Below are 15,139 nucleotides of genomic sequence, written 5' to 3' on the forward strand. Positions count from 1 at the left end.
TACATCAAGTAACATACTTTCCCTCCATCATAATGCATAAAAATAGTATTTTATATGAGGGCCTGTTATCTGAGGCGCAAACTATGCTTCCTGATGGCATTATTTAATATTCTGTGCACTGTACTGGGAATCTGAAAAAAACATTTCAAATGTATAAAAGAAAAAACACAGTTTTTTGAAGTCTTAATCCTGAAATGACTTGGCTGTTTTGCACCAACCTGACACGGACCTCTTTTTTTCAAATCTGCCCAGTGTCACTTTATTGGTTAAAACTTTGGAATGCTTTAAAATATCCAGGTGATTTTGAGACTGTTTTCTCGTGACACACTGTACTTCTTGTTAGGCTACACTCACACTATGTATGCCCGCCGTACCATAGTACGGCGGGCATACATCGGCGCCAGGAGAGGAGGAGGGGGAGAGCGACGGTCACCCTCTGCCCCTCTCCATAGAGTAACATAGGACATGTCCTATCTTTCTACGGGCTACAGAACGGCACGGTGCTGCATGTGTTCAGCACCGTACCACTCCCGTATGGCGCGGTGAGGCCATTGCGGTGTATGGGGGACATATATACGCCGTATATATATGTTGGCCGTGTATATGCCCCCCATACGTCCGTGTGAATGTAGCCTTAGTTGAATTGCGTTTATTTATGAATAAAACATTTTCAAAATTTTCTGCTATATGTTTCAGAAAATGTACACATTCATTTGGATGAAATGCAAAAATGCACTGCAAACTTTAATACCCAATATGCCAATACCCAATATGTGGTAGTAAACTGCTGTATGAATCATATGGACATAAGAGGGCTTATTATTTGCGGAATGAAATGCACTTTATAAATACTTAATTTTGGTGTTTTTTAGCTTATTGATGAGATTTTATTAACTTGTTTGCATTTTTATCATCCTTATTTTGGGCTATACACCGTAACATGAAAATTATGTTTTATCTTTATTCTATGGATCTCTATGATTACAGTGATACCTAATTTATATTGTTTTTTAATATTTGCCAATTTTTACTAAATAAAAACTAAAATGGAGAAAATCTCAATAATTCTAGCATAGCCATGTGTGACATCACCATTGTTCTTTTCAGTATTTTCGAGAAGAATTTTTCAAAATAGCATATTTTATTCAAGTGAAAATTAGGGTAGCAATCCAAATTAACATGCAATGTTTCGGTCTATACACATCAGACCTTCAGATTGCAAGCTATATAGAGGAACAAACATGAGAGAACAGTACTGTGACCGGTAGAGTGTGGAGAGGAATTGCAGACAAGGAGAATACTCAATGGTGTTGTAATCTACTCGAGCACCCGATGTGTGAAACTATAAGAGTGACGTGTATTATCCCTACTATTGTTCTTTTCAGTGGTACCATTTTGGGTCACAACTTTTTTTTAATCACTTTTTAGAACAGTTTTTCATTTTTTTATGGTGTTCACTGACTGGTTCAATAATGTTTTGTATTTATTGTACAGACTGTTACAGACACGGCGATATCAAATATCTGGAAGGGGGTTTGAGATTTTGTGTTTTGTGTACATATATGTAAAGGTGGTTTTTTGGGGACTTTGTCTTTATTTATTTTATTTTATTAAAAAAAGGCCATTTTTTTTATCCCTACAGTATAGCTTGAACAAGGGATTCTCTGATTGTTTGTTCAAGCTCATACACAACTAACACACTGTAATACAAATGTATTGCAGTATGTTATGTTTTTCGTGGTGCACAGTTTGCCCCTTAAGGAGCTACTCACGGTATAAGACTGGTCCACACAGTCTTAGAAAAAGTCCACAGAAATAGAGGAAATGATTTCACTATGACCGGAGCTCCCAATATTATTCTTTTCCCTCGTTATTCCATCTTTAACCACCGATGAACGGCACTAATCAGTGTGAAACGCGCGTCGGGGTGTACCTGTTGGCCTCCCTTTGATTGCCCAGCGTCAGTTTTTCATCATGTTTGCGGGTAAGTGTGCAATAGTAAAATGAATTTTTGGATACTGGAAGGTACCTCCAGTTTATTCTTTATCTTTTCTTACTGCACTACTGCCACTTTACCCCCCCTCGTCTTATTCTTGACTGATTATTGTAAATATTGCTAATATACTATTAGCAACCTGGGCTAATAGGGTTGGCCACTGGTCTTCTCTGCTGCCCTATCTTTCATCTGGGGCTACTTGTGTCCCCCATATACTGTATCTGGATTTTCCCATTCGAGGGATATATATGTATAATATGTGTAATTGCTTTCAATAAAGAATATTATTTTATATAGAAAAAGTGTTTTTGCTACTCTGGTTCTTTTTGGTTTTTCTGACTTGTATAGTTGGAGAGGCATATATGATCTGTTGAGGATTGTAGGGGCTGATTTGGTTTTTTCATTTTGCTATTGATACCTATAAGTCAGAGGCTCTATCTGTAAATCTACCCCCGAAATTGCTTAGATCTTTGCAAGACAATTTCCAATATTGTTGGTGTTTGTCCTCACTACAGTATTTGGGAACCAAACATACCCCTTTGTCTTTTCTCTCTATAATGAAAACTACCCTTCTCTTATCCAAGATGTGACAAGGCAGCTCAAAGCTGGCGCTCCCTGCTGGGAGAAGAAAAGGCTATTAAAAGGTCAGACCTTCCTAGGTTTCTTTATCTATTTGAGATACTACCAATCAGAGTTCCTGTAAGTGATTTGTGACTGATTCAATCTATGTCTCTGGACTACCTATGGAGCTAAAAGAGACATAGGATTCCAAAAACAGTACTCGTAGCCTAAGGGGGACTGCCATTGCCTTATATTGCAGTTTATTATTATGCATCTCACCTTCCAAATGTAGTCTGGTGGGAATCATTGCCAGCTTTTAATCGATGGACAGAAATACAAAAGCTGGTTGGTTCCGATCCTTCCAAGCGCACTGAAGTGGGCTTCCAACTGAAGTATCTTCTTCAACTCTTTAAGTGCTCATGGCTTTCAGCAGAGACTTCTGGCAAAAATGCTGCATTTGTTTTAGTTTGGCATCCCATAAATCCCCCTTGCACCTTTCCTATACAACCCTCTTTTGCCACAAAATGTCACATCTGATTTTGTTCACTTCTTGAGGCCAATGAATGCTATCCAGATTAAAGACTCATCCCTCATCAAAACATCTTAATACGTTGGAGGACTTGAGATTGGTTCCTGCAGCTGCCTTTTACAGTTCTTTTTTTTGCTCATTAATGTACATTCTACATACTCATTTTTAACTCACATGCTGTTCATTTCCTTATGATCCTCCTTGAAATGGTTCTACTCCTTCATTGGAGTCCAGCTGTGTTTAATTAAACTGATTGGACTTGATTAGGAAAGTTTCTGTCAAGATGGGGTACAGAATGTACATTTATGAGCAAAAATGAACTTTTTTGAGCTTACCAATTGGCTGCAATGAAACAAAGAGTGAAAAATGTAAAGGGGTCTGAATCCTTTGCGTATGCACTGTATATAGCCTCTTGATAGCAGACCTGAGTCTCATAAACATGCATGTATGGAAAAATGGGAGGATTGGATAGGAATGGCCATTCTTCTACCCTTATTTAAAGAAATATGGGATAAAGCCCCCAAAGGTAGTATAAAAATATCCATACAAAAAAATTGTAGAACTGGTAACTGCTTTACTCCATAGGTTGAAATCAACTATTCCTATTATATGTTGGAGATGTGACTCCAGATCAACATTCCACAATTTTGAGGAATATAGCAGTCTCCAATCTTTCTGGGATGCAGTATACTCCTTGTTGGAATCAGTGTTGGAGACATTAATAGAGAAGGACCCAGTGGCTTTCCTATTAGGGCTTCTACCATTGGATTTTTGAACATGAGGTCCATATTATTGCTACATACTCTATGTGCAGCTAAGACTCCTAATATTCCCCTCTATTGGAAACATTTGACTTCCCCATCCTCTATAGACCTCTAGTCTTGCATTTGGCACATATAAACTGACGTGACAAACTCCTTGCATGAGCGGATGGAACAGTTTCTTCAAGTGTGTTCACCCTGGGATGCTATAACAGACTACCCCAATTTCTTTAAATACATTTTTTCTTCCTTATTTCATTTCTTCACTGTTTTTTGTTACTAGACCGAACCCTTTAGTTAGCATGGAACTAATGATCATGTTGTTAATACTACTCTATGTTACTCCTATGTACCTTTGATTATTGACAATGCTTTTAAAAGCCCCACGTGGCCTAGTCTAACACTATTATTCAGCAAACATCACAATTTTTATGAAGAGGGCTCAGCCCGTGAGCTCCTTTCAGATTAAGAAAACTCTTCATACATCGTTTGCAGCAAAATGTTGTCGGGGAACGTTGTGGTGGCTTAAGGGGTAATCATCGGACGATTGCATTTGTTATGGTCTTGTTGTTTATTTTTTTATTATAAAAAAGTTTCTTTTAAAAAAAAAACATTGGAAAAAAAGGTGATTTTGAAAAAAAATGTTTTTGAAATACTTTTGAATGCCTTACTAGGGTGTCGATCGCCCATGAAATATACTGCAATACTACTATATTTCAATTTATTTTTGGATATACTGCTCTTCTATTACAATAAACGGTACCTCTTGCAGGCCTTAATAAAAAATGTTTAATGAAAGCCATGGGAGTCCCAGAGAGGCTCCAGCTGACAGAGCAATTAATGGAGGCTCTCCAATAATGTCACGTATAACTGCTCATACGTTTCAGAAGTTTAGGTGCTGCGGTCAGGTTGTAACAGCTTAACTGTTATGAACAGTCAGCAACAATAGTGCCTATTACCAGTGGCAAACACCTTATCTATATGAAGAGGGTTCAGCCCTTGAGGCCTAATATTAACTCAAATTTTCATTTATGTGGGTTGGTTGTGAAAAAGGGGTTGGCCACCCTCTTACATAAGTTGCCCATGTGCCTTTACTGCCTTAATAATAATCCCTAAATGTTGTTTCCCTAAATTTTGTGCTGTCAGCAGACTCTATCTTTGATTCTTTGTTTACATGTGTGAGCACTGAGGAAAAGGAGGAGTTGCAGCAACAGAGGTATGATTCATCCTAGTCTCCCGTCCCCTCTTCCTATGTCTGTCAGTGAGTGCGGAGATACAGTGGGAGACGCCATGAAGACGCGCAAGAGAGAGAGAAAGCTGTGTATATATGCAGTGGGTAGTATGGTTAGAACAGGTGCAACATCTACCACCAGGGCCTAGCCTTTTCTTGTTAGCCTGGAGGCATCCGGGGCCAAGAATACTGGAGTGGCTGGCTAGCGCGGCCTTGGGCACACTGTGGTCACAGTGCTCGGTATGGGGACTGGAGGTGGAACTGCATCCAAGTGGTGGAAGCTGCTGTCCTGGGCTTGAGTCTTCAGACCCGCCCTTGTGTGCCAGGCAGTAGGCCTGAAGCACTAGAAGTTCCTGGGATTGATGGCTGTGGCAGCACCGAAGATATGCTGCTCACACTGGCTCCTCACTGAGACTGACTGACCATGAGGTCTGACTCTCTGCTCTGACAATGTGCTCTCACCCAGCAGAGGTTTTTATACTCCCAATGGTCAGGGGCACCTCTCCAATCACTCTCCAGGTGACATAATAGGCAGATCATTGGCTAATTACATACACCAGTTAACTGTTGCCTTTCCAAGCAGTATCTACAGCTGCAATTACACAATATCCAGGTTCCAGAACCTTCCTAGAGGGTTCGCGACTCACCCTAACAGCTCCTGACCTGGAGAGCGTGCTATTTGCCACTACCAGCCTGCCCATGCATTGGCAGGGGTGTTGCACAGGGAAACGCTGAAACTCTCAAAGGAGGCAAAGACTCAGGTACATATACATACAGAGACATGTCTAATGGAACAGATTTATTGGAAAGTGGCCAACCCTTTTAAGGAGATATATTCCCTTTTTTGACGCACAAAATATGTTCCCTCTATGGTGCATTGATGAGGAGCAATGACTGTGGAACTATTTAAAGCTGAATATCTGCATGCATGCATTAATTCTGTATGCACCTAATATCCAACAAATTTGTTACTTCCATCTGATCATACCCATGCCTGTTACCAGCTGAGTGCAATTGATGAACCTTTTATTTATATCGTATAGGGTAAACATATTGGGGCTTTATTTAGTTGTTGGTCCACACATTATTTTCTGTTTTGTCTTTACATGTCATATGCTTATTTTGGAGGCAAATTGTCTTGTTTCTAAGTTATAAGGAAGAGTTAATCAGGAATATTGGGGCACATTTACTTACCCAGTCACCGGAGTTCACAGAAAGTGTATTGTCCGACTATAATGCACTGTTCCGCGATTCATTAAGATTGTGCGCCCGATATCATGAATGTGTCGCTTCCCCACTCAGATCCGACAGAGTTCACCATCTTTTTAGTGGTTCATCTAAGTGTTAGGGCTTGAGACACAATTTGAAAGTTAAATCACACACTCAGTTCGAATCAGTCAGACTGTCCGATGGCACGCCCCCTAAAGTGTGTCGCATGGAAGCCAGCGCAACTGCGCCACAAAAAAGGTTGTGTGCGACAAAATCGCAGCGCACCCACTACTTAACCCCTTAATGATGCGCACCATAATAGTACGGCGCATGTCGGGTGCATAGACAGGGCTCACAGGCTGAGCCCTCTCCATAGCCGGAAAGTCTTTGCAGCATATTGCAGCAAACACTTACCAAAAAGACTCCTAGCACCAATCGGCGCTGGCAAAGCTGCTGGCTTATGGGCGCTGCCATCTTGGTGGAGATCGTCGCTCCCGGTGATGTGATCGGGGGGACAGTGATCTGTTGCCATGACAATCTCGGGTCTTCCGAAGACCCAAGGCTGTCTCGTTTTAGCCCATTCATTACAATGTGCGATTTGCAACAACCTAAGGTTAACCCCTTAACGATACGGGCCGAGCCCTCTGCATATCGCAGCAAAAACTTACCGGTAACACCTACAATCGGTGCTAGCACCGATAGCAGGTGTTATCCTGTTGATAGCCGCCGGCAAAACTGTCAACGGCTTCAAAAAGATGGTGGTGCCCATTGGGGTGCCCATGACAGCCTTGGGTCTTCTGAAATTCAAATCACCCCCTTTCCCTAGAATTGATATAAATATAAATAAACAGTAAAAATCATAAACACATTAGGTATGGCAGCATCTGAAAATGGCCGATCTATCAAAATATGATGACATTTTTTCACTGTGTTTAACCCCGTAAAGGAAAATAGCGCACTTTTTTTGCCATTTTGAAAAATATAAAAAATTCAATAAAAAGTGATCAAAAGGTTGTACAGTCCTAAAAATGGTAGCATTGAAAATGTATTCAGAAGTTGCACAAAATAACACTACCCACAGCTCTGTACACCAAAGTATCAAAAAGTTATTGGTGTCACAACATGGCAAAATCATAAAAAAAATGTTTGTACAGGTTTTAATTTTTGTAAATGTATGAAAACATTATAAAACCTTTACAAATTTGTTATCCCCGTGACCACACCGACCCAAAGAATAAAGTACACATATAATTTTGGGCGCACAGTAAAATCCGTGAAATCCAAGCCCACAAGAAATTAGCGCAAATGTGGTTTTTCACCATTTTCACTGCATTTGGAATTTTGTTCCTGCTTCCCAGTACACGGTATGGAGTATTAAATACCATCACTATGAAGTGCAATTTGTTATGCAGAAAACAAACCCATACACAGCTCTTTACATGGAAAAATACAAAAAGTTATAGAATTTTGATGGGGGGGGGGGAGATGAAGTGAAAAAGTGGAAATGAAAAACACAAAAAAGGGCCAGGTTGTTAAGGGGTTAAATACTTGTGCAAGCCATTTTAACATTGAAGATAGGGCACACTCCAAAAAAAGCATGTCACAAATCCCTTAGTAAATGTGCCCCATTGTTTAAATATTCACACTGACCTGGAGCCTCCAGAAGAACTGTAAATTACTTCAGTTGATTTGTTTATGACCACTGACTCCCCAATAGTCTATGTAAGCATGGAGCAAAGGGTTGAAGCATGTACACTGCCACTCTATTTCCTGTTTCCCATGAGATTCCCAGAGATAGCTGAGCACAGCAGTTCCATAGAGATGAAATGGAATGGCAGTGCGCATTTTAAACCTTTTATGTATTCAGATGTTTTTGAATTTGATTCATGGCGATTCCAGCAGTTGCACCTTTCTCAACCAGCTCCTTAGGGAGCATTGTGGTTTCAGTAATCTGCTTTTGATCTGAGGTATGGGCATTTCATTTACTTAAAGGAAATCTACCATCATAGTCAATAATGATAAATCAGGGACACTTACTCATGGATTCAGAAATGGTCACTGTGGTATTCTTCTTTTATAAGTTATGCAAGGCCTCCTTCCTTCTAAAATCAACTTTTACAATTATGTTAATGAGCACAAAGGGATCTCGGTGGTGTTACCAGAGCCCCTCCATGCTGCAGATTCACAGGCTGTTACACTGTGTCGGAGCACTTCCACCCTCATACTTTGTGCTGAAACTTCTGCTGCAGAGATTACATCAGTCAGAGGGAGGGAGCAAGTCTCAAGGATGAAGGGGGTGGGGTTGGGGGGGTGAGACAGTCTAAAAGCCTGGAAGGCCTGGGTACAGAGGGGCTATGATAACGCCAACCAGAGCCCTTTTGTCTCCTTAGTATACTTTGAAAAGTTGGTTTAAGGAAGAAGTAAGCCATAGACAACAAATATTACCACAACTAAGATTACCACAGTCACAGTGCCTGGAGAAAGTGCTTAACCTAAAACTCATATCAATGTAATAAACAGTAGAAATCACAAACATGTTTGGTATGGCCACATCAAGCCCCCCCCCCTCCCCCATTTAGTCCAACCATTATACAATGCAATTCCTTCAAACCAAGCGAAGAATTTTCAAAATAGCTGTCTACTACCTGTTCCCTCTGAGGAATAGCGGTTAGCTTTTTCATGGGCTTTCAATTTATTGTAGCCCCCTCCTAATGACCCAATCATTTCTGTCCCACCAATCCACAACATGTAGTAGGCCCCCTATGACTATGCCTCCAGCCCCTTCTTTCCCTAAACCTCGAAATAAACATAGCAATGTATGAGACCGAAAGGACTGTAACTCTATTGTCTGAGATATAAAAGTAGCTTATTTCTATCTTGTTTTCTTAGGTGCTTCTAGAGAAAAAGTGGTTATGACTGTAGCAGGGAATCTGAAATGTAAATACATCATGCACTGCAATTGTAAGCAAGATATAGCCAACATTTCTGTTCTAGTAAAGGAAATCATCATCAAGTGTGAAAGTGTGGGTTTACGATCTGTGGCCATTCCAGCCATTGGCACAGGTAAGCTTCTATGTGGTTATGGTATTTGATTCTCTGGTAAATATTTTCCTGCAGGCTCTTGTATTTATAATGATCAGTAGTTCAGCTATAATGATGTATTCACATTGTGCTGTAATGTTGCCTTGTCTGATGGACCCCTCGTTTTCGCAATCTGTGGGGGTCTCAGCACTGAGACCACCACTGATCAGAAAGTTAAGCCCTATCCCATGAATAGGGACTAATTATAGTTTGTGGGAAAACCCTTTTAAAGACTACACTACCTAATTAAATTAAATAAATAAACTGGATATCCAAAACTAAATAGCATCCCTAATGCTACATTCACAGCTCGTCAACCTACAAATGATGTCTACTCAACATATATCTAAAATAATATTACATTCATTTTAATGAGCATCATTTGTTGGTTTATGTTATTGCATGGTTTAATCTGCCCAATGTATGTACATTTTTGGGGGGCAAATTGTGGAATACGCACAATTTTGTGTTAGTCATCGTTTGTATCTTTTGTAGAATTCCTGATGTATCCTTATGGTGGAGGGCAGCAGCATAACCCACTGCTTATATAGTGGAATATGTTCTACAGTTCAGCTCCATCCCTCTAAAACTGGGAAGAGGAGCATCTGCAACAGGCAGTATACTGCTGTTCATGTTCTAGGTGTCTGTTGAGTTATATAAAGCTGCTGGTGCCACATGTTTGCAGACTGTGGCATTATTTTTGCCTATGGACACAGTCTATGGGGGTTATTTATCACTAGCCAAGCTCCTTACGATGAGGGCGCTGTCCCACGTTGCGTTTGCAAATGCAGACAAAACCGCGCCCACCGGGGTGGTCCGCAGTCCGATCGCATCAGCGTTTCTATGGAAACGCCTGCGATCGGGTACGATCCGCCGGTGTTTTGCGTTAAATTAATGCAAAACACCGGTGGCTCGTTCCCGATCGCATACGTTTCCATAGAAACGCCGATGTGATCGGACCACGGACCGCCTCGGTGGGCGCGGTTTTGTCTGCGTTTGCAAACGCAACGTGGGACAGCGCCCTGAATGCTCTCAGCAGTGTCTGGGATTTTTTTTAACCAATCGCAAAAAGAGTAAAATACCGTATTATCACATTCACCACAAATAACTGGGTTTTTTTTGCGATCAGTAGTTCTATGTTTCACGTCTTCATGCTCTGCGCCGTACATGTATTTTCAGTTAATTTATTAACCCAGTCCAACGGTGTGGAAGGAGTTGCCAGTTAAGCTATTAACCCAGCCCAAACACTATGCAATGGTGTGGAAGGAGTATGACACAACCCAATAATATAATAGGTTAGCAAACATCTGATATACTGGTACCTCCTCCACTAAGATCTCCATCTCACTGAAAATTTGCACTTCTTAGCATGTTGCCCCCGTCATCCTCCTCCTTATCAGCTGCAGAACCAGCAGTATCTGGATCCCTAGCAGCACAGAGTAGGAGATCCCCAGGAGCAGAGGACGGACCAGCAGATGGCTTGTAGGGGGACAGCCTATGTTTTCCATTGTACTTTCTCATACAACTGGGAAAAATGCTGCTAGAAATATGCCATGAACTCCGCACTAAGAGCATCTTGGGAGGCAGAAGGCAGATCAGGGCGCTGCTCCATGTTTCCTGCCTTGATAGTTACCAGGTGTGCAGATTTGTATCAGGTATGCAGGACACCTTTCATGAATACGCACACTGCACACTACACAGGTAAACTGCACATAGTACAGTTTGCACTGTTCTCAGTAAATGTGCCCCATTGTTTTTCTTGTCCCATCTGGAAATATTTATTTGCATATTTCTCACAATTCCCTAGGGGAGCATCCAATGTACATAGCTATGTAGGCAACCATGTAATACTTTGGCAGCAGTTGTTTGGAGAACTCTTACTCACTTCGCCATATGAATAAATAAGGCAACTATACCTTTAAAAAAACTGCTTAGATCAAGCCTCCTAACTACCACCAACCTAAAAGAAACCTTTTTTACCTCAATTTGCAGGTGAATGTCAATTTAATGCTAAGACTGTGGCACATGATATGATTGATTCCATATCAACGCTTTCAAGGACTAGAAACTTGACTAGTTTGACGGCTGTTCGGCTGGTGACATTTCGCCCCTCCATCTATTACATTTTCTATTCGGAACTGAAAAAATTATCCAGACCTGTGCAGGATTCATCCTGGAATCCGTTGGGTGAGTTACTTGCATTTTATTAATATTGTGCAGTATTCTTTGGTTTCTATAGAAATCTTTGTCTAATTTGTATATTCAGTGGGTGAAAGTATTCTTACCTCTTCAATATTTCCTCATTTTTAAACATTACACCACTAAACTTAAGTGTATTTCATTTACCATGTATACTCAAGTATAAGTCGACCTGAGTATAAACCAAGGTACCTAACAAAAAAATGGGTAAACCTATTGACTCAAGTATAAGCCTAGGGTGGGAAATGTATTGGTCACAGCCTCCAGCCAGTTAATAGCTAGCCATTCCCCTTTCCCCCAGTATATAGCCAGTCCCTTGCTCCATATTGTATAGCCTGTCAGTCCGTGCCCTAGTATATAGCTAACCAGCCCATATCAACCAGTATATAGCTAGCCAGCCCATGCCTCTTAATATATAGCCATCCCATGCCACCTAGTATATAGTCTGCCAGCCAGTGCCCCTAAGTATATAGCCCGCTAGCCCATGTCCCCCAGTATGTAGCCAGCCCAAGCCCACTAGTATATATTTAGCCATCCCCTGCCCCCCAGTATTTAGCCAGCAGACCCTGCCCTCAGTATATAGTATGGCTGGCTATATATAGTATATAGCCAGCCATCTCATGCCCACCAGCCAGCCCATGCCTCCTAATATATAGCAAGCCAGCCTCTGCCTCCAGTATATATCCAGCAGCCCGTGCCCCAATATATAGCCAGCCCATGTCCACTAGTATATAGCCAGCAGCGTCTGCCCCGAATATGCCAAGCCTATAAAAAATTAACTCTGTTCCTTTCCAACGCCCCCTGCAGGTCCTCTTCTTTCTTCCGGTGCTCTGGTTCTGTCTTCAGGTCCCCGTTCCCTGCCGGCACACACACTATGACATCAGCCGTTTGCCGGCGATATTGTGTGTGCGTTGCTGCTTGTGTCAGCAAGCAACTGACTTTATAATGTTTAATAGTACATCTTTTGTGTTGAAAAACTTGGCTTATACTCGAGTATGTATGACGAAGTATAATAGCCCCGCCACTGCTCTTTCGCAGCCCGATACATCAAGAAGCTACGGCCTCTTGATGTATCAGGCAGGGTCCTGTGCAGCATTTATCTGTACGCCATGCTTGTCCGGCCGCGCCCTCTTCACACCTATTCACACCCTTTCACGCCCCACCGGTATGGATTGGGGTAAATAATCTCAAGTGCTACCAATGAGATAGCATTTGTGATTATTTAAGGGCTTCTACACCACTGACGTGGCGCAGAGGCTCTGATAAATATCCCCCGGTGTTTAAAATATAGTGCAGTATAAGCTATCAGGACCCCCAAAAAAAGAACATTAAACATTTTAAAGTCAAATGATCTCTCTTTTTCCAGAAATATATATATATATATATATATATACACATACACAGTGCCTACAAGTAGTATTCAACCCCCTGCAGATTTAGCAGTTTTGATGAGAAGCAAATAAGTTAGAGCCTTCAAACTTCAAACAAGAGCAGGATTTATTAACAGATGCATAAATCTTACAAACCAAAAAATTATGTTGCTTAGTTATATTTTAATAATTTGTAAACATAAAAGTGTGGGTCAATTATTATTCAACCCCTAGGTTTAATATTTTGTGGAATAACCCTTGTTTGCAATTACAGCTAATAATTGTCTTTTATAGGACCTGATCAGGCCGGCACAGGTCACTGGAGTTATCTTGGCCCACTCCCCCATGCAGATCTTCTCCAAGTTATGTAGGTTCTTTGGGTGTCTCATGTGGACTTTAATCTTGAGCTCCTTCCACAAGTTTTCAATTGGGTTAAGGTCAGGAGACTGACTAGGCCACTGCAACACCTTGATTTGTTCCCTCTTGAACCAGGCCTTGTTTTTCTTGGCTGTGTGCTTTGGGTTGTTGTCTTGTTGGAAGATGAAATGATGACACATCTTAAGATCCTTGATGGAGGAGCGGAGGTTCTTGGCCAAAATCTCCAAGTAGGCCGTGGTATCCATCTTCCCATGGATGCGGACCAGATGGCCAGGCCCCTTGGCTGAGAAGCAGCCCCACAGCATGATGCTGCCACCACCATGCTTGACTGTAGGGATGTATTGTTGGGGTCGTATGCAGTGCCATCCAGTCTCCAAACGTCACATGTTTGGTTGGCACCAAAGATCTTGATCTTGGTCTCATCAGACCAGAGAACCTTGAACCGGTCTGTCTCAGAGTCCTCCAAGTGATCATGAGCAAACTGTAAACGAGCCTTGACATGACGCTTTGAAAGTAAAGGTACCTTACGTGCTCGTCTGGAATGGAGACCATTGCGGTGGAGTATGTTACTTATGGTTTTGACAGAAACCAATGTCCCCACTGCCATGAGATCTTCCCGGAGCTCCTTCCTTGTTGTCCTTGGGTTAGCCTTGACTCTATGGACAAGCCTGGCCTCGGCACGGGAGGAAACTTTCAAAGGCTGTCCAGGCCATGGAAGGCTAACAGTAGTTCCATAAGCCTTCCACTTCCGGATGATGCTCCCAACAGTGGAGACAGGTAGGCCCAACTCCTTGAAAAGGAGTTGCCAGCCTTGTGACCCTCCACGATCTTGTCTCTAATGGCCTTGGAATGCTCCTTTGTCTTTTCCATGTTGACCATGTATGAGTGCTGTTCACAAGTTTGGGGAGGGTCTTAAATACTCAGAAAAGGCTGGAAAAACAGATAATTAATCCAAACATGTGAAGCTCTTACCTGAACTACTTGTTAATACTTTAGGGGAACCAAACAGAATTCTGGGGGTTTAAGGGGTTGAATAATAATTGACCCATACTTTTATGTTTAAAATTTATTAAAATTTAACTGAGCAACATAACTTTTTGGTTTGTAAGATTTATGCATCTGTTAATAAATCCTGCTCTTGTTTGAAGTTTGAAGGCTCTAACTTATTTGCTTCTTATCAAACCTGCTAAATCTGCAGGAGGTTGAATACTACTTGTAGGCACTGTATATATATATATATATATACACACTCACCGGCCACTTTATTAGGTACACCTGTCCAACTGCTCGTTAACACATAATTTCTAATCAGCCAATCACATGGCGGCAACTCAGTGCATTTAGGCATGTAGACATGGTCAAGACAATCTCCTGCAGTTCAAACCGAGCATCAGTATGGGGAAGAAAGGTGATTTGAGTGCCTTTGAACGTGGCATGGTTGTTGGTGCCAGAAGGGCTGGTCTGAGTATTTCAGAAACTGCTGATCTACTGGGATTTTCACGCACAACCATCTCTAGGGTTTACAGAGAATGGTCCAAAAAAGAAAAAACATCCAGTGAGCGGAAGTTCTGTGGGCGGAAATGCCTTGTTGATGCCAGAGGTCAGAGGAGAATGGGCAGACTGGTTCGAGCTGATAGAAAGGCAACAGTGACTCAAATCGCCACCCGTTACAACCAAGGTAGGCAGAAGAGCATCTCTGAATGCACAGTACGTCGAACTTTGAGGCAGATGGGCTACAGCAGCAGAAGACCACACCAGGTGCCACTCCTTTCAGCTAAGAACAGGAAACTGAGGCTACAATTTGCACAAGCTCATCGAAATTGG

The 15,139-nt window shown here is 41.7% G+C and overlaps 1 protein-coding gene across 3 annotated transcripts in view; it reads left to right on the forward strand.

The window, feature by feature from the left end:
* Positions 1-15,139, forward strand: part of LOC140064966 (protein mono-ADP-ribosyltransferase PARP14-like) — a 96,921-nt gene that overhangs the window by 49,138 nt on the left and 32,644 nt on the right. For all 3 annotated transcript variants that reach the window (XM_072112347.1, XM_072112329.1, XM_072112338.1), the window contains exons 10-11: positions 9,177-9,350; positions 11,361-11,555. In XM_072112347.1, coding sequence (XP_071968448.1) covers positions 9,177-9,350; positions 11,361-11,555 — 369 coding nt within the window. The remainder of the gene's footprint in view (positions 1-9,176; positions 9,351-11,360; positions 11,556-15,139) is intronic.

Source organism: Engystomops pustulosus, chromosome 1 (assembly GCF_040894005.1).
Source record: "Engystomops pustulosus chromosome 1, aEngPut4.maternal, whole genome shotgun sequence".
NCBI classification, from domain to species: Eukaryota; Metazoa; Chordata; class Amphibia; order Anura; family Leptodactylidae; genus Engystomops; species Engystomops pustulosus.